The 23,009-nt window shown below is 45.7% G+C and overlaps 1 protein-coding gene across 16 annotated transcripts in view; it reads left to right on the top strand.

Annotated features, from left to right (window-relative positions):
• Positions 1-23,009, top strand: part of PPP1R12B (protein phosphatase 1 regulatory subunit 12B) — a 178,703-nt gene that overhangs the window by 46,345 nt on the left and 109,349 nt on the right. For 14 of the 16 annotated variants that reach the window (XR_012155807.1, XM_073319698.1, XM_073319696.1 and 11 more), the window contains 5 exons: positions 5,617-5,761; positions 13,278-13,352; positions 15,899-15,978; positions 16,364-16,509; positions 20,928-21,040. Coding sequence is in view for 15 of the 16 variants with exons in the window: in XM_073319698.1 (XP_073175799.1) it covers positions 5,617-5,761; positions 13,278-13,352; positions 15,899-15,978; positions 16,364-16,509; positions 20,928-21,040 (559 nt within the window). In the remaining variant the exon portion in view is untranslated. The remainder of the gene's footprint in view (positions 1-5,616; positions 5,762-13,277; positions 13,353-15,898; positions 15,979-16,363; positions 16,510-20,927; positions 21,041-23,009) is intronic. The other 2 variants (XM_073319711.1, XM_073319710.1) reach the window with 1 other exon arrangement.

Below are 23,009 nucleotides of genomic sequence, written 5' to 3'. Positions count from 1 at the left end.
CTCTTGTGGAATTGGGTGCTCCTGGTGCTGTAGTTGAGGGTGGGGTTTGTTTTGGGAGTGTGGGTGGTGAGAGAGTTAGGCACCTAACTCCCATTCAATCTCAGCTGTTATGTTTATAAACATGTGCACTCCAGAAGTGCCCATCCAAAGCTCTGGGTGCCTCTGGGTGCTTTAGTCTGAAATTGAAATAAGGCATGTGCCTCCCCTCACCCTCATCACGTGACCTTAGGAAGAATTTCAGAGAGGAGCCAACCAGACTCCAGCCTGTAGGAGCAGAAGCAGCCACAGCAGGGACTTGGGGACATTCCCATCTAGGGTGACCAGACAGCAAATGTGAAAAATTAGGACAGGAGGTGGGGGGTAATAGGAGCCTATATAAGAAAAAGACCCAAAAATCGGGATTGTCCCTTTAAAATCAGGACATCTGGTCACCCTATTCCCGTCAAAACTGTCAAATGTTTTTGGATGTCCTCTGCCCTGTGCTGGTTGGCTGTTTACTCCAACCCTCCCACTCCCTCTACCTCAGTCTGTTCACCTGCCCCTCCTGCCCTTACCCACCCTTCATTCCATATGTCCCCTCCTAAGTAAATCCACACAAAAGAAGAAGAAGAAGAAGAAATATGGAATTATGTGACCTTTGCCACCATCACCTTATAGACTTTGCTGGTGTGTTCTACCCCATCCCCCACCCTGTCTCTGTCTTGTCTATTTAGACAACACTGTCTCAAGGCTTCCTTGTACTTTGCAGTCCGTCGGCATCCATCTACATGTAGATTGTATGCTCTCTAGGGCAGGGGCTGTCGTCTTGCTCTGTTTTTTACGTGCCCGGCACAGTAGGGTCCTAGTCAATGACTGAGGCTTCTAGGCTCTATAGCAGGGGTGGCCAACCTGAGCCTGAGAAGGAGTCAGAATTTATCAATGTACGTTGCCAAAGAGCCACAGCAATACATCAGCAGCCCCACATCAGCTCCCCCACCCTGCTCCCAGAGCCTCCCGCCCACCAGCAGCCCTGTGGATCAGCACCTCCCAAACAGCTGTTTTGTGACGTGCAGGAGGCTCTGGGAGGGGTGGGGGAAGGAACGAGGGCATGGCAGGCTCAGGGGCACTGTTCCCTCTGAGCGGTGCGTGCGCGCACAGATCCTAAACCCTGCGCACACAGCAAAACATCACGTGCACAAAAATTTGCACAGAAGCACAACAGTTTGCACAGAAGAAATTTTTTGCGCACATGGCCTGTCAAAAATTAGAGGGAACACTGCTCAGGGGAGGGGGTGGGAAGGGGTGGAGTGGGGACAGGGCCTGTGGCGGAGCCAGGGGTTGAGCAGTGAGCACCCCCCGGCACATTGGAAAGTTGGCGCCTGTTGTTCCAGCCCCGGAGTTGGTGCCTAGACAACTTCTGATGAGCTGCATGTGGCTCCGGAGCCACAGGTTGGCCACCTCTGCACTATAGTAATACAAAGTAATATAATGTAGTGCTTCTCTAGGGCTAATTCTTGACTGTGCAGAGTTGGGAGTTGCAGGTTAAATGTTATTGCAGGATTAAAGTGATTTCAGTCTCTGTACCACAATGTGTTTCGCCTGGAAACTCTGGGTTGAAGTGTAACTAATTATTTGCAGGAAACTAATGACTGCCACTAAGGTATGTACCAGTTATGCGATATTAAGCGTTACTGGTTTTGCATGTAACTGTTGGTGCCCTGGAACTTAAGTTGCTGTCACGCTTTTTCCTGTACACATGCTAAATAAGTTAAATTAGTCATGGTGAAATTGTTGTTTGACCTTATCAGCCTAGGGAAAAAGACACTAGCCAGTCCTCTCTTAACACCCACATTCCACTTAGGGCTTGTCTACACCACGCAGCTTTTAGCGACAAGGGTGTGTCGACACAGCCTTGTCACTAAATGTCGGCGTGTGTAAATGCTCTTTGTCGACACTTTTGCTGACAAAATACTTCCAGCCCTGCAAGCGGCGTTCGCTTTGTCGGCAGGAGCGCTCCTGCTGACAAAGCTACGTTCACACTGCCACTTGCCGCGGCAAAACTTTTGTCTTTCCAGGGGCTTTATAAAGTACTTGTGAAAGACAAAAGTTTTGTCGACGGCTTGGCAGTGTAGACGAGTCCTTAGTGCTGCTTGCAGTTTCTGTAATGGGAAGGTTCCACTTGCGCTGAAGCTGAGCGGCTCCTCTGATAGGCCTGTGAGTGCAAAAGCAGCAGCCCCTGAGCAGCCTTGTCACACATCACGCTCTTACCCTTGTAATGTACTTGTGCTCTCCCCGGGCAAGCGGAACGTAGTGAGGTTTTCTCCAGCAAGGCGTTTTCCAACAGTCACCTGTGTGCTTTCTCTCATGCCACCTCTTGTGCTATGGAGGAGCACATTGTAAACTCCCACAAGACTGCTCCATAGTCCAGGTTCACATCCCCTCTGAAAACTCTCCCCTGGTGTGATGCCTTCAAGATGCTCAGTTGTGGTTAAGCAGCTGGTGTGCTCAGACTGCTGTTTTTATCCAGCTCTTCATAACCATCTCGGTGTTTCCTTGTGCTTCACCATCCGTATCCACCTGTTGGCGCTTGTCTTATACTTGGATTGTAAGCTCTTTGAGGCAGGGACTGTCCTAGTTCTTTGTATAGCGCCTAACGACACAATGGGGCCCTGATCGGGGCCCTGAGGCTCAACCACCGTAAAAATCATGTACAGTGCGTTCCGCAACCTACTAAATTGGTCATATCTGTTCTTAGCAGTGTTTTGCACACAATCCAGTAATGAGGTGGCTGCACTTTCCAATAGTCACTGTTGGGAGTGGTGCTTATACCTCTTGTGGAGAACTTCCCCTCACTTCTAGCTATTTCAGAAAATAAAACTGAGCTAATCTGGGCTCTTACCCTTTGATATTTTATGACCACCGTTAAACTCCAATCTAAACTCTAGTGACTTACACCAAGGGCAGAGCGCCAGGAGCTAGCAAACCTCTCGGGTGAGACACAGAATTGCTCCTTGACCTTGACCAAGTCTCTTAACAGCCTTGTTCCCCACTTTCTCCAGCTGGAAAATTAGCTTAAAAAGTCAGCACCTGATTGAAAATCACACATTTCATCTGAAGTGAGCTTTCACAAGGAAACCGCTATGTGAGCCATTTAACAATACTCTGGTTAGTTAGCACTGTAATGCACCAGTTTAAAAGCAGCAGAAATGTCAAAATCCCCATGCTCCCTGGAATGACCGTGCTATAAAAGCAGCATGCTCTGCCTCTGATCAGTGGTGGCAGTTTGGAATGACACGCAGATGCTCACTGCCTGTCCAGTGCACCTCTGCTTTAGGGAGGGTTGCTGTGGTGATGTGGGGACTCTTGAAGGTAATGGTGGAATCCCCAAAATATAAATCCTCAAAGAACAGTGGCAAGCGTCTCAACACGTAGAGCCCTACTGTGATCTCCCTAAATGTTTAGGCTGGTGTTGTTGAAAGGCAGTAGGTCTTGTGCTTCTCAGCCACTTTGGCACTCTTGAAAATCCCTTAGGATCTCAACTATGGACACCCTTTTTTCAAAAACCTTCACATAGAGGTCTTGACTGGGTGCCAGTGTTTCATGGCATCTGCAACGATCAGATATACAGGTGAGGGGGAAAGTCAGACAATGGTATAGGTGGCAGAGGTGTTCTCAAAGTGTCTGGCTTGCACAAGGATTTGCTTTTACTGCACGGATCCCAGTCTATTAAGATGCATGTCTTGTAATCCTGATTTGTGGGTTGTCTTGTTCATTAGGCACAGGCAGTGAAATCCTTGCTCCAATCCCTCTCCGGTAGTCCTGCCTCCATTGGCCTGTCAGTCTGTGGAATTCCAGTTGTGCTCTTTGGCAGAACCAGCACTAGACTCATTTCTCGTCTGTAGTAAAGGGCGAGCAGCTTTTTCTTAGACGCCATTACTGAGACTTCTCTACCCGTAACTTATTGGGTCTTTGTTTGGCTCCTCTGCCAAACATCTTCACACTGCAGAGATACCATTTGGCCTCCCCTTCCAAATGCAGGCTTCTTGGTAGAGGTGTTGGGGTAGTGGTGCACAGTGACTGGACCTCTCCCAAACCTCCCAGTTTCCCCAGTCTCCCTGCATTGCCAAAGTATGCTTTTGTTTCAAGGCCAATTTTGTGTGTTGCCCTTCCAAGATTTTCCTTCTTAAACTGTTCACTTAGTAGCACTGTGCATGAGCCACTACTCTTTTGTAGCACCAGGTGCAATTCAGGATGTCGGGACTTCTAATCCGTAAGGCCTTGTATGGCTTGTCATGGCAACCAGGAGTCTCCCTGTGCACTGTCCTACCAGCTACAATCAGCTGGAATGATCTGGGTCAGACAAGGTCTTCCCCTTCTGGTTCTACGAAAGTCACTTTGCCCTTCAGGACAGGCTATAAGTCATGGTTTTCCATTCAGGTATATCTTGAGTAAGAGGGTCCGGTGGTCGGCTGGGGAAGTATAAATTGACTTTTGTCATTTGACTTTTGACTCTTTCATATTATGACAGTAATGTGTCACAGAGAGTTGACTAACTTATTTAAATTACTAAATTACTCAAGGTAGTTGAGTCCAAAGCTGTCTGTGAAGAGTTACAGAGGGATCTCAAAAAACTGGGTGACTGGGCAACAAAATGGCAGATGAAATTAATGTTAAGTGCACAGTAATGCACAATATAATCCCAACTATACATAAAAAATGATGGGGTCTAAATGAGCTGTTACCACTCAAAGATCTTGGAGTCACTGTGGATAGTTCTCTGAAAACATTTGCGCAGTGTGCAGCCGCAGTCAAAAAACCTAATAGAATGTGAAGAACCATTAGGAAAGGGACAGATAATAAGACAGAAAATATCATATTGCCTCTGTATAAATCCATGGTACACCCACACTTTGGATACTGCTTGCAGTTCTGGTTGCCCCATCTCAAAAAAGATGTATTAGAAAGGCAACAAAAATAATTAGAGGTATGGAACAAGAAAGCATATGTGGAGAGATTAAAAAGACTGGGGTTTTTCTCTTAAAGAAACTCGAGGATGATAGAGGTCTATAAAATCGTGAATGGTGTGGAGAAAGTGAATAAGGAAGTGTTTATCCCTTCACATAACACATGGGCCATGGGTCACCAGTGAAATTAATAGGCAGCAGGGTTAAAACAAACATAAGGAAGTTCTTCATACAGCACACAGTCAACCTGCGGGACTCCTTGACAGGGGATGCTATGAAGGCCAAAAGTATAACTGGGTTCAAAAAAGAATTAGACACGTTTATGGAGGATATGTAGGATATGTCCATTAATACTATTAGCCAAGATGGTCAGGGACACAACCCCATGCTCTGTGTATCCCTAAACAGCTGACTGCCAGAAGCTGGGACTGGATAACAGTGTGTGGATCACTCAAAATTACCCTGTTCTGTTCATTCCCTCTGAATCATCTGGCACCAGCCACTGTCAGAAGACAGGATGCTGGGCTGGGCGGGATGGTCTGCCAGAGTACGGCCATTCTTACGTTCTTATTTGCAAATGAACATAAAAATACAAATGGCTTAATATTTACTATGCTAACCCCTGGTATGGCACTTATGCATGGGGATTCATTCTCTTTTTTTCTTTCCTTAGGCTCTTGATCCAAGCTGGGTTTAATTTGAATGTCCAGGATAATGATGGCTGGACTCCACTTCATGCTGCTGCACACTGGGGAGTGAAAGAAGCTTGCACTATCTTGGCTGAGGCGCTCTGTGACATGGACATCAGGAACAAGCTGGTGAGTGAGTGTTCAACTATTGATGCAACTTCAGAGTTCTAGTGACTGGAAGCAAGGATTGTACTGCTGTGCTCTGCCCTGCTGAAATAGTCTTTACCTAGAAAAGCGCTGGTCCCTGTTAGATCAGAGCTGAAGTGTGTTTTTTATAGGGAAATGTACACAAACCTCTTTAGCCCATTGCTCAGCCCAGCCATCTGGTAGGTTGTATGAAGACCAGCTCTAATTACCCTGTATACATTGAAACATATTTGGAAACAAAGAATTTCAAGACTTCCTGTATCTGAGACTACTACCCTCCCTAGTCTTGTGGAAAAGTCATACCAGTCAGGGTATGTCTACACTACGAAATTAGGTCGAATTTATAGAAGTCGATTTTTTATAAAGCGATTTTATACAGTCGATTGTGTGTCCCCACACTAATGCACTAAGCGCATTAAGTTGGTAGAGTGCGTCCACGGTACCGAGGCTAGCGTCCACTTTTGGAGCGTGCAGCGTGGGTAGCTATCCCACAGTTCCTGCATTCTCCGTCACCCATTGGAATTCTGGGTTAAGCTCCCCATGCCTGATGGGGCAAAAAGGTTGTCGCAGGTGGTTCTGGGCACATGTCGTCAGTCGCCCCTCCCTCCGTGAAAGCAACGGCAGACAATCGTTTTGCGCTTTTTTCTGTGCGGGCACCATACTGCTTTCAGCAGACGGTGCAGTAGGACTGCTACCCGTTGTTGTCATCCACTGCTTCCACTGCTGCTCTGCTCTCCTGATGCGATGAATCCACCTCGCAGGTCCTCTAGGTGACCGTTGTCGTCCACCGCTTCCGCTGGCGCTCTGCTCGAGTGCTCTTGTTTCGCCATACCATGGCAAGCATGCAGCCCGCTCAGCTGTTGTGTCCTGGCAGCAGACAGTGCAGTAGGACTGCTAATCGTCATCACCGCTTCCCGCTGGCACTCTGCTCTCCTGGTGATGGAGAGCAGAGTGACAGCGGAAGCGGTCTCTCTCTTCTTGTCAGCAAGTTAAGGAAGTATGGGCTGGATGAATGCACCATAAGGTGGGTAGAAAGTTGGCTAGATTGTCGGGCTCAACAGGTTGTGATCAATGGCTCCATGTCTAGTTGGCAGCCGGTATCAAGCGCAGTGCCCCAAGGGTCGGTCCTGGGGCCGGTTTTGTTCAATATCTTCATAAATGATCTGGAGGATGGTGTGGATTGCACTCTCAGCAAATTTGCGGATGATACTAAACTGGGAGGAGTGGTAGATACGCTGGAGGGCAGGGATAGGATACAGAGGGACCTAGACGAGTTGGAGGATTGGGCCAAAAGAAATCTGATGAGGTTCAATAAGGATAAGTGCAGGGTTCTGCACTTAGGACAGAAGAACCCAATGCACCGCTACAGACTAGGGACCGAATGGCTGGGCAGCAGTTCTGCGGAAAAGGACCTAGGGGTGACAGTGGACAAGAAGCTGGATATGAGTCAGCAGTGTGCCCTTGTTGCCAAGAAGGCCAATGGCATTTTGGGATGTATAAGTAGGGGCATAGCGAGCAGATCGAGGGACGTGATCGTCCCCCTCTATTCGACATTGGTGAGGCCTCATCTGGAGTACTGTGTCCAGTTTTGGGCCCCACACTACAAGAAGGATGTGGATAAATTGGAGAGAGTCCAGCGAAGAGCAACAAAAATGCTTAGGGGTCTGGAACACATGACTTATGAGGAGAGGCTGAAGGAACTGGGATTGTTTAGTCTGCAGAAGAGAAGAATGAGGGGGGATTTGATAGCTGCTTTCAACTACCTGAGAGGTAGTTCCAGAGAGGATGGTTCTAGACTATTCTCAGTGGTAGCTGATGACAGGACAAGTAGTAATGGTCTCAAGTTGCAGTGGGGGAGGTTTAGGTTGGATATTAGGAAAAACTTTTTCACTAGGAGGGTGGTGAAACACTGGAATGCGTTGCCTAGGGAGGTGGTGGAATCTCCTTCCTTAGAAGTTTTTAAGGTCAGGCTTGACAAAGCCCTGGCTGGGATGATTTAATTGGGGATGGGTCCTGCTTTTGAGCAGGGGGTTGGACTAGATGACCTCCTGAGGTCCCTTCCAACCCTGATATTCTATGATTCTATGATCTCGCAGGGCCGCTTCCACTGCAACTGTGCTTGGCTGTTCTTGTCTTGCCATACCACAGCAAGCGTGCACCTCGCTTAGCTGTTGTGTCCTGGCAGCAGATGGTGCAGGAGGTCTGCAAAACTGGTCATCCAACCACCGCTTCCCCTGCAACCCTGTTCTCCTCCAGATGCCATACCATGGCAAGCATGGAGCCCACTCAGATCACCGCAGCAGTTATGCGCATTGTAAACACCTCGCACATTATCATGCAGTATACACAGAACCAGAACCTGCAAAAACAGGCGAGGAGGCGACGGCAGCGCGGTGACGAGAGTGATGAGGACATAGACACAGACTTCTCTCGAAGCATGGGCCCCAGCAATTTGGCCATCCTGGTTGCAATGGGGCAGGCTCATGCCGTGGAATGCCGGTTCTGGGCACGTGAAACAAGCACACACTGGTGGGACTGCATAGTGTTGCAGGTCTGGGATGATTCCCAGTGACTGTGAAACTTTTACATGCATAAGGGCACTTTCATGGAACTTTGTGACTTGCTTTCTCCTGCCCTGAAGCGCAAGAATACCAAGATAATAGCAGCCCTCACAGTTCACAAGCGAGTGGCAATAGCCCTCTGGAAGCTTGCAATGCCAGACAGCTACCGGTCAGTCGGGAATCAATTTGGAGTGGGCAAATCTACTGTGAGGGCTGCTGTGATCCAAGTAGCCAATGCAGTCACTGAGCCACTGCTAAGAAGGGTAGTGACTCTGGGAAATGTGCAGGTCATAGTGGATGGCTTTGCTGCAGTGGGATTCCCTAACTGTAGTGGGGCAATAGACGGAACGCATATCCCTATCTTGGGACAGGACCACCAAGGCAGCCAATACATAAACCGCAAGGGGTACTTTTCAATGGTGCTGCAAGCATTGTGGATCACAAGGGACATTTCACCAACATGAACGTAGGATGGCCTGGAAAGGTACATGATGCTCGCATCTGTCTGTATGAACTCTGGTCTGTATGAACAGCTGCAGCAAGGGACTTACTTTCCAGACCAGAAAATAACCATTGGGGATGTTGAAATGCCTATAGTTATCCTTGGGGACCCAGCCTACCCTTTAATGCCATGGCTCATGAAGCCGTACACAGGCAGCCTGGACAGTAGTCAGGAGCTGTTCAACTACAGGCTGAGCAAGTGCAGAATGTTGGTAGAATGTGCATTTGGATGTTTAAAAGCGCGCTGGCGCAGTGTTCTCACTTGCTTAGACCTCAGCGAAATCAATATTCCCATTGTTATTACTGCTTGCTGTGTGCTCCACAATATCTGAGAGTAAGGGGGAGACGTTTATGGTGGGGTGGGAAGTTGAGGCAAATCACCTGGCCACTGATTACGCGCAGCCAGACACCAGGGCGGTTAGAAGAGCATAGCAGGGCACGCTGCACATCAGAGAAGCTTTGAAAACCAGTTTCATGGCTATGATGTGACATTTCCATTTGTTTCTCCTTGATGAAAACCCTCCCCCTTGGTTCACTCTACTTCCCTGTAAGCCAAACACCCTCCCCTCCCCCCTTCGATCACCACTTGCAGAGGCAATAAAGTCATCGTTGTTTCAAATTCATGCATTCTTTTATTAATTCGTAACACAAATCGGGGGATAACTGCCAAGGTAGCCCGGGAGGGATAGGGGAGGAGGGAAGGGCAAGGCCACACTGCACTTCAAAACTTATTGAATGCCAGTCTTCTGTTGCTTGGGCAGTCCTCTGGGGTGGAGTGGTTGGGTTCCCGGAGCTGCTCCCCGTGCATCCCCCCTCCCCTGCCACGTTGTTGGGTGTCTGGGTGAGGAGCCTATGGAATTTGGGGAGCAGGGCGGTTGGTTACACAGGGGCTGCAGTGGTGGTCTGTGCCTTTCCTGCACCTCAAGCATATGTTGGAGCATATCAGTTTGATCCTCCAGTAGCCACAGCATTGCATCGTGCCTCCTCTCATCATGCTGCCACCACCTTTCCTCTTGATCTCACTACCTCTCCTGTTGCTCTGCCATTGTCTGCCTCCATGCATTCTGCTGGGCTCTTTCAGTGTGGGTGGACTGCTTGAGCTCAGAGAACATTTCATCGCGAGTGCGTTTTTTTTGCGTTCTTCTCTGTGCTAGCCTCTGGGATGGAGATGCTAGTCAGTGTTGAAACATTTGCAGCTGCGGGAGGAAAAAAAGGGAGATTGAAAAAGACACATTGGCCATTTAAAAGGAGGGGCTGATGTTTTCGGGTTAATGTGCAGCACAAACCCAACTGAAAACACTCCCCCCCCCCCCACACACACACACCCAATTCTCTGGGATGATCGCTTCACCCCTTCCCCCACCATGTGGCTAACAGCGGGGATGATTTCTTTTCAGCCACAGGCAAACAGCCCAGCAAGAACGGCCACCTCTGATGTCCCCGTAATAAAATTCCCCTATTTCAGCCAGCGTGAATGATATCACTCTCCTGAGGATAACACAGAGAGATAAAGAACGGGTGTTGCTTGAATGCCAGCAAACACTGGGACCACATGCTGCCAAGCTTTCTTATGCAATGATTCCAGACAACGTGCTACTGGTAAAGTGTCCTACCATGGAGGACGCAATAAGGCTGCCCTCCCCAGAAACCTTTTGCAAAGGCTTTGGGAGTACCTCCAGGGCAGCTTCATTGAGATGTCCCTGGAGGATTTCCACCCCATCCCCAGACACGTTAACAGAATTCTCCAATAGCTGTACTGGCCACGAATGCATCCCAAGTCTTCAGGGCAAATTAATCATTAAACATGCTTGCTTTTAAACTGTGTATTATATTTACAAAGGTACACTCACCAGAGCTGCCTTCTCTGCCTTCAAGTTCTGGGAGCCCAGGTTGGGAGGGTATTGGCTCCAGGGTGATAAACAGTTCCTGGCTGTCGGGGAGAATGGTTTCTCCACTTGCCTGGTTTGTGCTATCTTCAACCTCCCCCTCCTCATCATCTTCCTTGTCCCCAAAATCCTCATCCCTGTTGCGTGAGACTCCCCCCTTGCAGGAGTCCACGTACAGGGGTGGGGCAGTGGTAGGGGAACCCCCTAGAATTGTATGCAGCTCATCATAGAAGCAGCATGTCTGGGGCTCTGACCCCGAGTGGGCGTTTCCCTCTTTTGTTTTTTGGTAGGCTTGCCTAAGCTCCTTAAGTTTCACACGGCACTGCTGCAGGTCCCTGTGATAGCTTCTGTCCTTCATGCCCTTGGAGATTTTTTTCAAATATTTTGGCATTTCATCTTTTGGAACAGAGTTCTGATAGCACGGATTCGTCTCCCTGTACAGCGATCAGATCCAGTACCTTCCGTTCGGTCCATGCTGGAGCTCTTTTGCGATTTTGGGATGCCATGGTCACCTCTGCTGATGAGCTCACCACACTGGCCAAACAGGAAATGAAATTCAAAAGTTCGTGGGGCTTTTCCTGTCTACCTGGCCAGTGCATCCGAGTTCAGAGTGCTGTCCGGAGTGGTCACAATGGAGCACTGTGGGATAGCTCCTGGAGGCCAATACTGTCGAATTGTGTCCACACTAACCCAAATCTGACCTGGTGATGTCAATTTCAGCGCTAATCCCCTCATCGGGGTGGAGAACAGAAATCGATGTTAAGAGTCCATTAAGTCGACAAAAATGGCTTCGTTGTGTGCATGGGTGCAGGGTTAAATTGATCTAACACTGCTAAATTCGACCTAAACTTGTAGTGTAGACTCAGCTGAGTCTTGAGGCTCAGGAATGTAAGGGAGGGGAGTGGAGGTTGTCTTCTGTCCTGTTTTAATACTGTCTTGGCAACTTAAAAATGACCAAAAACCAGTCGTCTTTGCATGGGAAATAAGCCAGGTGCAAAAAACCTGGTGGTGGTAAAACTAGAGCTTTTAATGGGAAAGCTTTAATTGTGGACATGTAGCTGAGACTGAAAGTCTGTAACTTTTTGGAGATAACCGATTGGATGCTGAAGGTTTTAAATCCTTTCCATTCACTCTGAACATCTTGGTCATATAGGCTGGGGGAACCTGCAGAGTTCTCTAGTTGTGAGGGTGGGAAGCAGAGACACAGTGTAACTATTCTTTTTGCTGATTACAGTATTAACTTCAGGGCCACATATTGTTAATGTTTAAAAATGTACTTGTCCCCCATGAAACTCCCATCCTGTTCTGCTTTCCTGTTTCTGAACTCTGATGTGTATGAAACTGTTTTTACCTGTCTAAACTGCTTCCTGCCTGAATTGATTCAGTGTTGTGATATCATGGCCACTTCTTTGGCAGTGGATTGAGACGATACCGGCTAGAACAACATCCAGGAATGAATCCAGGCAGGAGGTTTAGGTGGCTGAGGGAACAAATTATTTTTTAAAGTGTCTGGCTGAGTGTGGCATTTTCCTCCTTGTATAAATGAGGAATAGAGTAACATCTGCTTGTAGTGGAAATTGGTTTGAAAAACTACACTTGTGATTCATTCTGTTTATTTTTGTTTGTATGATCATTCATCTGAGGCCTGGTCTGGCAAAGAGAACCACATGGACAGACCCCTGCCACCAGGGTTCTCTTTGCTGGATTGGGACCTAATTTGCAAAATTCTGTAAACATCAATGGTTGTCTCAGTACCTGCTGCAAATTAGGGAGGTTCTACTGTCTTACTGCTCTGCAAACAATCCCTTTGAAAGTTAAGTGGGTCATAATATCTTTAGTGACCTGGCTCTGGGTTGTAAATTCCCTGGCCAGGAGCTGTGGCCTGTCAGTCTTCATTTATTCAACAGCCATCAGGTTTCATTATTAACGTGATTAATAAGGTGGCTGAGTATTTTAATTAAAATGACAGTGTTGCAGGTCTCGTGCATTACATCCCAAAGTGGCCTTCTTAGTTATTTTATATTTATGCATGACAGTTCAGGACAGAGACCCCTCAACTTTGTCCTGTTTATGGCTGCATTGGCAGATTGCCAGGAGCGTAGAAGGGTGCACTAATGAATAGGGCAGGTTGAGGTCAAACTTCATCCTTAATGTAGATGTGTACTTTTTGGAGAGCACGTGACCTAAATGCAATAGCCCTTGCTGCTGAGTTGGAGCATGGGATCTTATCCTCTGAGCTGCACTTGTAATAAAGGTGAGTCTGTCCATGGGTTGCATTATAAAACTGCAGCCTTTGCTTTTGGCCATTCCTAGTCTGGGAATTAAGTGACTATGGCAGAAAAACAGGAGGGCTGTCTTCTCTGCCATCCCATTCCATATGTCACCTGGTAGTTGGCAGTCCAAGCAGGTCTCTGAAGGTGGGGGGTCTCCTGATTTCATACTGCGGCAGGGAATTCTGTTCTTTTATCCACTGGTAAAGAACACGTCTCATGTATTAATGAAGCACCATCTTGGATGGTGCCTTTGTTTTTTAATTGCCCATGTCATCAGGGTCAGACACCATTTGATGTGGCTGATGAGGGACTGGTTGAGCACTTGGAGATGCTGCAGAAAAAACAGAATGTGGTGAGTTTTTGGCTGACCTCTTTCTTGCTTTCTAACTATCAATGTATAGAGAGATAATCTAACATATATATGATGTCTCAGTGGAGGCATGAAACTAAGTGCCATCATTTTTTAGATAATTGGGAGACATTAAACATTATGGCATACATAAAGTTCCAGAACCCGTTTGCTAGCAACTCAGCTGTAGCAAGAGGGTGAATGATTTATCAGTATCTGGAATTCTAGACATTGAGTGTAGCTGTACAGTTAATCATTAGATTTACCACTGTCCCTAAACTCTTGTTTCTGGGAGGTACTTACCTCACAACTAAGGGATGTTTATGGTTACTATAACTTCACGTAAGGGAAGGTGACTGTGTCCTGCTGTATTCTGAACTGGTATTTGTTCCTGTATTGTCTTTGAGAAGAGTAAGACTGGGTGAGGAAGAAGTAATTATAAGTTACTATGTGAACCCCAATATTGGGAGAAGTTTAGTAATTTCAAACCCACACTAAATAATATGTAATCTTGTGATGTGGTGGAAGCCTTTGGTGAAGGTAGCGAGCTGATTGCAAAAACTGTGGGTCCTGAGATCAAAGGAAAACTGATCCGCATATTGCTGCATTGGCCCGGGGTTGCATTCCTTCCTAGTCCATCTCGGACTTGCCACTTATTCATTGATGTCACCAAGATCCAAGCAAGCAAAAAAAAAAAAAAATCCAGCCAAATGTAGTGTAACGTGGTGGAATTAAAGCGGTATTGCTAGAGAGAAAATGTTTGCTATAAAAACTTGGTGGTGATACCAGTACTTACAGCTTTGAGGAATAGGGCGGTGAGAGAGGTAGAATTCAGAATTCTGGCTGCAACACAGTGGCCTAGCAGTCCCCCTGTTGCATCCTCTTCTCCCCCCCCACCAAACCCCCCCCCCTGTTTTTAATGTGAACCAAGTTCTCAGCAAAGTAGGGGAATTGATAAACTAATATGTAAACAGAGTTCTTTTTAATTTGATTTAATTTTAATTAATTTGCAAACTAGACACCATTAAATTAGGCTTCAATAGCCCACCTTAATCGATTACTCTCATTAGAGTTGGTATGGCAACCCCCATTTTTTCATGTTCTCTGTATATATCTATATATCTTCCTACTGTATTTTCCACTACATGCATCTGATGAAGTGGGTTTTAGCTCATGAAAGCTTATGCTCAAATAAATTTCTTAGTCTCTAAGGTGCCACAAGTCCTCCTCGTTCTTTTTGCTGATATAGACTAACATGGCTACCACTCTGAAAAGAGTTCTTTAGGCTTTTCTCCCAGGAAGTGTGAACCAGCATAATGCAGAAAACTGCACTCCTAATTAAAATTAAATAAATAAAAATCAAAATACACCTATAAATTCTCTTGCATATAGCATAAAAATATGCTATAATATGCATGAGCAAGCCATACACAAATTTCTTCATGAATCTTGCCATATTTCTTTCAGGCAGGACCAGGAGAAATGGTGGGATGTCTTCTGTATTCTCACCGAACCTTAGGCTAAATGAGGCACTCAGAGCTCATAGGAGAAGCTCTATATTTCAAGTCATGAATGGCTTCCCTGGGCTTATGCCTGTTAGTTTTCATGCATTCAAAGATGCGAGTATGTTTCTGCTTCTTACATGTCCAGAGAGATTCTGGGCCTCTCTATCAGCACAGGAAGAACTTGTAACTTACCTTGGGCAGTGTGGAGAAGAAGCAAAGGAGAGAAGTTCTCTGCTGAACAGACCTAGCCACCCCAGTCAACCTCTCCTTATAGCATGGCCTTGAGTATTTTTTTCGCTTAAAGCATGTAATCCTTAGGTGCCACAATGTTTTCCAATCCTATAAACGCTGCACTGTGGTGTTTACAATTTTGGGATTCCAGGATACATTCACTTGAAGAAGGTGAGTGCCAGGCTGAGGGATTTTTAGTGGGATTTTCAGGCTCAGAATGATCCTCAAAATGGACGACTGGGCTAGAATTACAATCTCTTTCTGCTCTACCTAAAAACATGTTTATAGCTCCTGGGAGTTAACATGATTATTAACATGCTGCTGCTAGTTTATCCATCCCTAATGGAATCACTGGTGACGAGATTTCCTGAACCAGTTGGCCAAAACACTTCCATCACCGCAGGAACTGACACTTGATGACAACCTCCCCTCTCCCCCAGCTCAATTCTGTACATGTTCTTGAAAGAATAGGGCAGTACATTTGGGGCAAGCATCTGACCCTTAGGGTCAAAGGGGACTCCCCTCCGTCAGCACTGTTGCTGATTTCCATGGAATTTCTCATGAAATGGCACTTGAGAGTAACAATGTACCTGGTATCTACCTTATGCTGTTCTAGCTATTCCTGGCCATGATGTGGTGCGCTTATAGATGTGTATTTGTCTGTCAAATTGAGCAACAACAGAGTACTTAACAAGGAAAAACACCTGCCACTTCTTCAAAGTGAGGTTTGGGATGACTTTAGACTGATAACAGCTGGTGCTGCTGATGCCTGTTCAGATGTGACCTTCCCATTCTTCTCCCACTTTTTGACAGCTGCGCAGTGAGAAGGAGACAAGAAACAAGCTAATTGAAGCTGACATGAATGGCAAACTGCAAAGTGGACTCTTCAAAAAGTAAGACCCGCAAAATAGCTGGTGTAGCTTTTGTTTTTTTCTACAGTCTCCTGTCTTTCCTCTTCTGGCTGAGGATTTGATGATCTCATTTAAAACCTTTTAGTATAGCTAGAGGGATTGCCCTGGAGTAACATAAGGCACTCTAGTCCACATCTCCCCGGGCTGAGTGGAGCTGTCCCTGCCAGCATGGGAGATGCAGGATTGGGAATTTCACCCATAGCAAATGTACTGGGTAGGAAATATTGGGGTGAAGAAGTGTGTAAGAGGTACTTGTATGCTTACCTGTTCTAGATGTAGTGACTTATCTGTAGGTTCGTTAAGAGTAAAGATCACAAATAGTTGCTTTTCCCAATGTTGACACACTTTTAAAAACTACTTTTCTCAGCAAAGAGAAGATTCTTTATGAAGAAGACACTCTGAAGTCCCGGGAACCAGAAGAGGAGAACAAGGAATCGAGCAGTTCCAGCTCTGAGGAAGAAGAGGAAGCCGAAGAGGATGAGGCTTCAGAATCAGATGCTGAAAAGGAGGCAGGTAATGCATAATGCAACCCTAAGATTTTAGTTAGTTAATTAAGATATGAGGCCTCAGCTAGGGAGTCCCACTCACTGTTTTTTCAAAGGCTAAAAGCATTTTAAAAAAAAAAAGAGGAGTACTTGTGGCACCTTAGAGACTAACCAATTTATTTGAGCATGAGCTTTCGTGAGCTACAGCTCACTTCATCAGATGTTTACCGTGGAAACTGCAGCAGACTTTATATACACACAGAAATCATGAAACAATCTGATGAAGTGAGCTGTAGCTCACGAAAGCTCATGCTCAAATAAATTGGTTAGTCTCTAAGGTGCCACAAGTACTCCTTTTCTTTTTGCGAATACAGACTAACACGGCTGTTCCTCTGAAACCTAGCATTTTAAAAATGTTTCTTCAGATAAGCTGAGCTGTTAAGTAAATCACATGGACTGATACAGCATATGGTGGATAACTGTATAGTGAGACTTCTTTTAAAAAATGGAAGACCTGACTTTATTGACCCTCTGTTTATTTTAAAACGGATGAATATTTCTTCGGTGAGAAATTAATACAACTTTGCAAGACCCTTTTGGAAGGATGAAAACTTTCATCTTGCCAAATGTTTCAAACCAGCGTTGTTGTTTCAAGCACTGAATGCAAACAGGACAGTTTCCTTTTTGTTTACTGGCTCATAGGTCAGCATAAGTGTCAGTAAAGATCTGGGGGTAGGGTTTAATTTGTTCTCCATCAGTTCTGCATCAGGACAACACAAAATGTTATGTAGGTCTTATATAAATGGTGCCTTTTCCTCCACATACGTGTGTTAAAATGCTTTGAATTTTTGGACAGCCTTCCACACCAGACTACGCTAACTTCGGGATGGGGAATGGGTAGAGCCTCGTGAAACTGTTCTTAAATTTTTTTTTTATTTTATTTTTTGGGAATTTTGTGTTTTTCTTTGTTCAGCCCTGCCTCCCCAGACCCCCCTCCTCCATCACCTTCCCCTCCGCACTCTTTGTACGGCTGCCAAATCCTCTCACTGACCCCCACCTGCTCAGTACGCATGTGACCTGTGCGGGACCCGCCATTGGCCGGGTGCACTCTGTCTGGTGGAATTGATCCTGTTAGCTCACGATTTGTGCTCGTGGGTGCTGCCATTGGCTACTGACTCTCCCCTGGCTGATTAGAAGCTTTTGATTTTTTTTGTTTTTCATTTTATACATCGCTTTTCATTTTATTTTGTTATTTCATGTTTGGGAATAACACGGGGCTCTCATTAGTTTCCAGCCTTACTTGCTTGTGTTCCCTGTTAAAGGTAAAAATTTTGGTGAATGAGAGGTTTTGAGTAACCAGTTCAATGTGTGGAGAAAATAGTACTCCTGTTGTACCTTGAATATAATGAACAGAATGAAGGGGTGTCTAAAGTTGATCTTCTAGTTAACTCATTTTAATGCTGCTCAGTAAAAGCCACTTGCTGCTGTTCTAGATAAAAGACTAAAAATGTGTTTTCAGGAAAAATAAACCCTAGGAAATGGAAAGTTGTTTCCTGTTGCATTTAAATACTCCATCACCACATGGGAGCAGGGAAAGCTTTTTCTGATCTTGGTGTATAAAGGGTTTAATCTGTTGAAAAATAATGGATTCACTAAGTACATAACGTAATATCTGGCTTTAGATGCTGCTGCTAACTGCTGGAGTTCCAAGTTCCTGGTTTCTTCATATTGTCTCTGTGGCTTCAGTTAGGAACCTAGTCAGGGTGTGTATTGTGCACATGTTGTTCAAGTGACCGTATTTAGGCCTGCGTTTCCTGATTTACCCCTATCTCTGCAAAGAGGGGCTGACCACAGATTCCTGTAACACTGTTTAGCTTTCATCCCCAGAATAAAAACAGAAAACAAGTCTCCCCCCTAGTGTTCTGTAGATGTAAGATGGTGAGGATCCTGGTTGTTCCAAACGTTGACTTTAGAAAGCTACAAAACAGCATTTCGTTGGCTGATGATGGTATTTAGTTTATCAATATATTTGCAGTTTTTTCCACCAGACAAGGAAGATGAATATTGACCAAGAGTTAGTGTGGCAATGGGTTATGACTGCACCTCACTCAGTCTGTTTCCTTAGTGTGCTAATCAATAAATCTTGACTCCAGTGAGCACTACAGAACTGCCAAACACCTATGGAAGCACAACCTGGCTTGTGTCCTGCAGCGAAAGAACTATCACTTGGGCTCTGGTTGGACACACTTGAAGATGGATGACGAGTTAAAGGGACAGAAGCATCTAGGTTGTGCTCGGCAGAACTGGCAGTTTAAAAAAAAAATTCTTTGTGTAGATTAATGACAAAGATTAAAAGTTTTTTAAAATTAAGTCTTTTGGCATGTAAATAAAGTAAATGCTGTATGGATTTTAGTCTGTGTATTTGCTCTTCTAATTAAAATAGTGTTTTAATAGGCAGCAACTTTGTCTTGTAATCTCAAGTCTTGCAAGCAAAGCAGGAGCTTAAATGAAACACTAACAAATAGGCGTGGCAGGGTGACTTTTTTATAATAATTTTGAGGGATAATATCTATTTTCAAGCATTTTTTATTTTTATCCATTTTGAGTTTTCCCAGTTTCACAACTACGAGGTATTAGCATTTTTTTTATTTTCAAATTAAATTTTCAGTTGTGGGAAATTATGGGGGGGGATCAGACAGTTATTTAATGACAGACATTAAGATTAAAAAAATTAAAGCTTTATAGCCATTAAAACAAAGTTGTTAACATTGCATGTCAAAATGTACAAAATAAATAGCCTTAAACCAAACTAACAAATTCCGAAGCAGCATTTTTCTCAGCTTTGTTGATCTGTAAATTTTGATTATTGAGGGAAAAATTTGTTCTGTTTGTGTGTACAGTGAAATTGACGTTTACTGACATTTACCAATTTAAAAAATGTAACCCTTCCAAGCCTGCCTATAAGGAGTGGTGTAGCTGCAGGAAGTGGTGTCGCATAGTGTATCAGCTTCAGAAACAGTATGGATGAACATTATACAAGCAGACCTGTTTTTGGCAAATCTTGGTGTAAAGTAGCTTTCCCATATGTTCAACACAGATGTGTTTTAATTGCTGACTCTGGTATGAAAACCTGAGAAGGCAAAACAGCCCAGAGTTTTTGGTCTTGGCCTTATTTCTTACAACCCTTAGGGGAGCTTAGAGCCTTATCTCTGCTCAGCTCTCTGATTTGCTCAAAGTGAGTGGAGGCAGCCAAGTGAAATTGAGAAGTTCCCCAGTCCCTGAGGAGCAAACAGCAGTGCACAAAAAGTGCTGCAATACTGTATCTTTTTGTGTACTAGTGGGCTTCAAACTGCTACTGAAAGATAAAACAAGTGCAAGACAAACTGTGTTGAGCAGGCGGCCCCAGTGCTGGCAGCCCCCACTCAGGTGCTGCAGGCCCAGCACCCCCCAACCCTGGAGCTCCGGCCGGCATGGCCCCAGTGCCCGGGGCCCCCCAGTGCTGGGCAGTTCCAGCCTGCCCCAATTCCCAGATGCAGGCTGGCTGCCCTAGCTCTAGCCCCAGCCCCAGCACGCTTCCCCAAAGAGGCTGGGGCCAAAGGGAAAGCGGCAAGCAGGAGGGGGCCTTGGGGCAGAGAGTGGGTGGGGCCTCGCAGGGCTGTTTGGGGAGGCATAGCCTTTCCTAGCCTATGATACGTACTGCTCATGTCCTTTAGGTAACAAGGTGTTTAGAACCAAATGCTGTATTCTAGGGTTAGAGGCATCTGTCTTGAATAGAAATCAAAAAGCCTTAATGGTGGAAGCTTGAGCTTGTAGAATGGAGCAACTAGGTAGCCACAGGATCTGGCTGTTTTGGTTAGTTTATTCTTGACTGTCTCCAGCCTGATCAGATAGTCCCAGCTGTACACAGATATGAAATATAAGTTATGTCATTGCATTCCCATCTTCCTCTCTCTGCAAGAGCTATGCCCCAAACCCATGGTGAATATCCAGCAGAACCATGTCATTGTATCCCTCACCTGACTGACTAAGACATGCATGCCACCACGCATATTTCGGTGTTGCAGGAATACTTTAGTTCTCAGACCCATTGGTCTGTCAAGAATGATCAGTTAAAGGAAATCTAATGAATGAAGTCTGTTATCTGGCCTCAAATGCTCTGGAAAGAAGGGGCAGATTGCCTGCTGGGGTGAAATAGATGGCTCTGTAAAATCATGCTTCAACTGTAACCACTAAGTGCAGAGGTGTCTTAGGACTGGGCAGAAATACCTTTTGTTCAGTGAGTAGACTTAGGGATGCTTCCCTTTTTTCTGAGTGTGAGGAACTGGAATGTTCTGTTATTACATAGGCTTTGGGTCAGCTTATTTGCATATCAGTGGTAAAGGGAAAGTGGTTTATAAATGCAACGTTCAAACACCTTGTTTTTCCTCCCCTTGTCTAAAATTGTAGAGAGAAAGAAAGAGTCCTTTGCCAACCATTCTGGTCATGAACCCAGGACTAGCATCACTGAACAAATACCACCACCAGAGCATAACTCCTTCACTGCATCTCCTGCCAGAAAAGTAAGTGAATTGGGGATTGCTGTAGAATCCAACTGTGCATTCCATTGTTGCTTTAAAGCAGTTGGTTGCACTGGAGAATAGATTTTCTTAAACTGGTCTTCAGAGAGGTTGCAAGACTTACAATCAGATACTATTCTCTCTCTGATTTAACAAAGAGGCACAGTTATCGACATAATAGTCTGGGACATGCACAAATGGGGCTAATTTTGTCTGGTGTGCAGTCTTTCCATTATGTCACCCTCTGAAATAAGTTGGGCCATTTAAAAAAAACAAAAGAAAAAAAACACGTTACTGCTTAACAAGTACTCCTGGTTCTCTGGCCAGGAAGGACCCCACTGCCTGTTTGGTGACAGAAGCAGTTTTGTCTACATTTGTTCCCCTAGTTCCTTTCAGCAGGAAGTACTGAAACAGAGAGTACTCCATTGAAATTGTCCTTATGGAAGCAACTGGTAAAATTCCTGTTTTTACCCTTCATGGCAATGTGACAGCAATGCAATTGGCATTGAAGCACATAGCCTGAAGATCCATCCAGTTTACATAACCTGCCCCAGACTCGATGGGACTGTTGGAGCTATGATGCTACACTAATGAGGTAGACGTGAGACTGCTTGTCATTTCTCTAGCAATGATATTCTCCCGCCCCACCCCCAAGTGAAGCTCACTATAGCTACTGAGATTAGACCTAAACCTCTTCTGACTCTAAATCCACTTGGCTAGCAAGAGCCATGAGTGCGGTCCCTATGTGTATTCCATACATGCCCGAGACTGGAGAATTTGAAAGTAGTGTCTATTGGTTCGTTTGCGGGCCCGCGTGTTCTGTGCTCAGTATCAATGGTATAAGGAGAGGTGCGGACCAACCGCCCCTCCTGTTCCTTCTTACTGTTGCCCACCCTGAGTCAGAATCCTGTGTTCAGAGCCACCTTTCTGCTGTTTTCGTACCTGTAAATATAATAGTTTCTAGTGTTTTCAGTCTTTTAATTAGCATAGTTTAGTTCCCCTGTCCCCCGCTTCTGCCTTGGGGCCTCCCCTCTCCAGTTCTTTTCACTCCCCTCAGAAGAAGGACCATGCCTAGAGTCCTGGGATTTAAGAAGTGTCTCCTGGCCCTGCCCCATCTCAGTCAGCGATGACTGACTGCTAGCGCTGCCTTTAGTGTCTTGCGGAGGCTCACATCTGTCTCTGCTTTCCTCCCCAAACCTGAGAAGTGATGAGAGCTTCACCTGAGGAAGTACCTCATGGAGAAAGTCATGAGACCCAGTCGGATCCCGGCCAGGTGAGCCCTCTGGTACATAGGCCTCGGTCTGCAGGCAGTGCCCCTCTGAGCATAAGCTCCGAAGAAGAGGCCAGGGCTGTTAAGTCAGAGTAATCATTGCCACAGGCCTCTTAGGAGAGTTAGGGGCACTCTCATAGATGCTAGAACAGATCCCCTTCCACATTTGCTTCTTAAAGAAGGATCCCTCCCTGACTCTGTCCAAGTCAAGTGAGTCCTCATGTTGGTCCTAAAGACTTAGGTCTGCCTAAACCCCCTGACCATGAGGGTAAGGTGTGAAGGAAAAAAGATAATCGGTATTGGCTCTGGCTCCAGCTCAAAAGCTAAAGGATCAGCACCTGCCAGCAATGACTGGGAGCTCCAGGATACACTCCTCTTCAACTGTACTGACTTGTTTCCAGAAGGATCCTCTGAGCACCAATAACTGGGACACCTCATGTTCTGGGACGGGCTGAAACTTTTACCTCTTCGGAGGATATTTTCACCTTACCTTATCCTCTCTTTCCTCTCCTTTCTGGTGTGATCCTCCTGAGGGACATCTCAACAACAGAAGAAGAAACTCTTGAGGAGAAGGGGCTGCTCCTCTACTCCATAGAGGAGTTGAAGCATTCATCCACCAGTATGGCCAACAGACACAAAATTTACCTTCTCATTGGTTGATTTTGATGTCCAGACAGTCCATCGCTTCCAAGTAGGGACGTT

The sequence above is a fragment of the Lepidochelys kempii genome, chromosome 21, assembly GCF_965140265.1.
Source record: "Lepidochelys kempii isolate rLepKem1 chromosome 21, rLepKem1.hap2, whole genome shotgun sequence".
Taxonomy (NCBI): Eukaryota; Metazoa; Chordata; order Testudines; family Cheloniidae; genus Lepidochelys; species Lepidochelys kempii.
The sequence above is the reverse complement of the archived record's forward strand: the minus strand, read 5'-3'. Positions and strand labels throughout refer to the sequence as shown.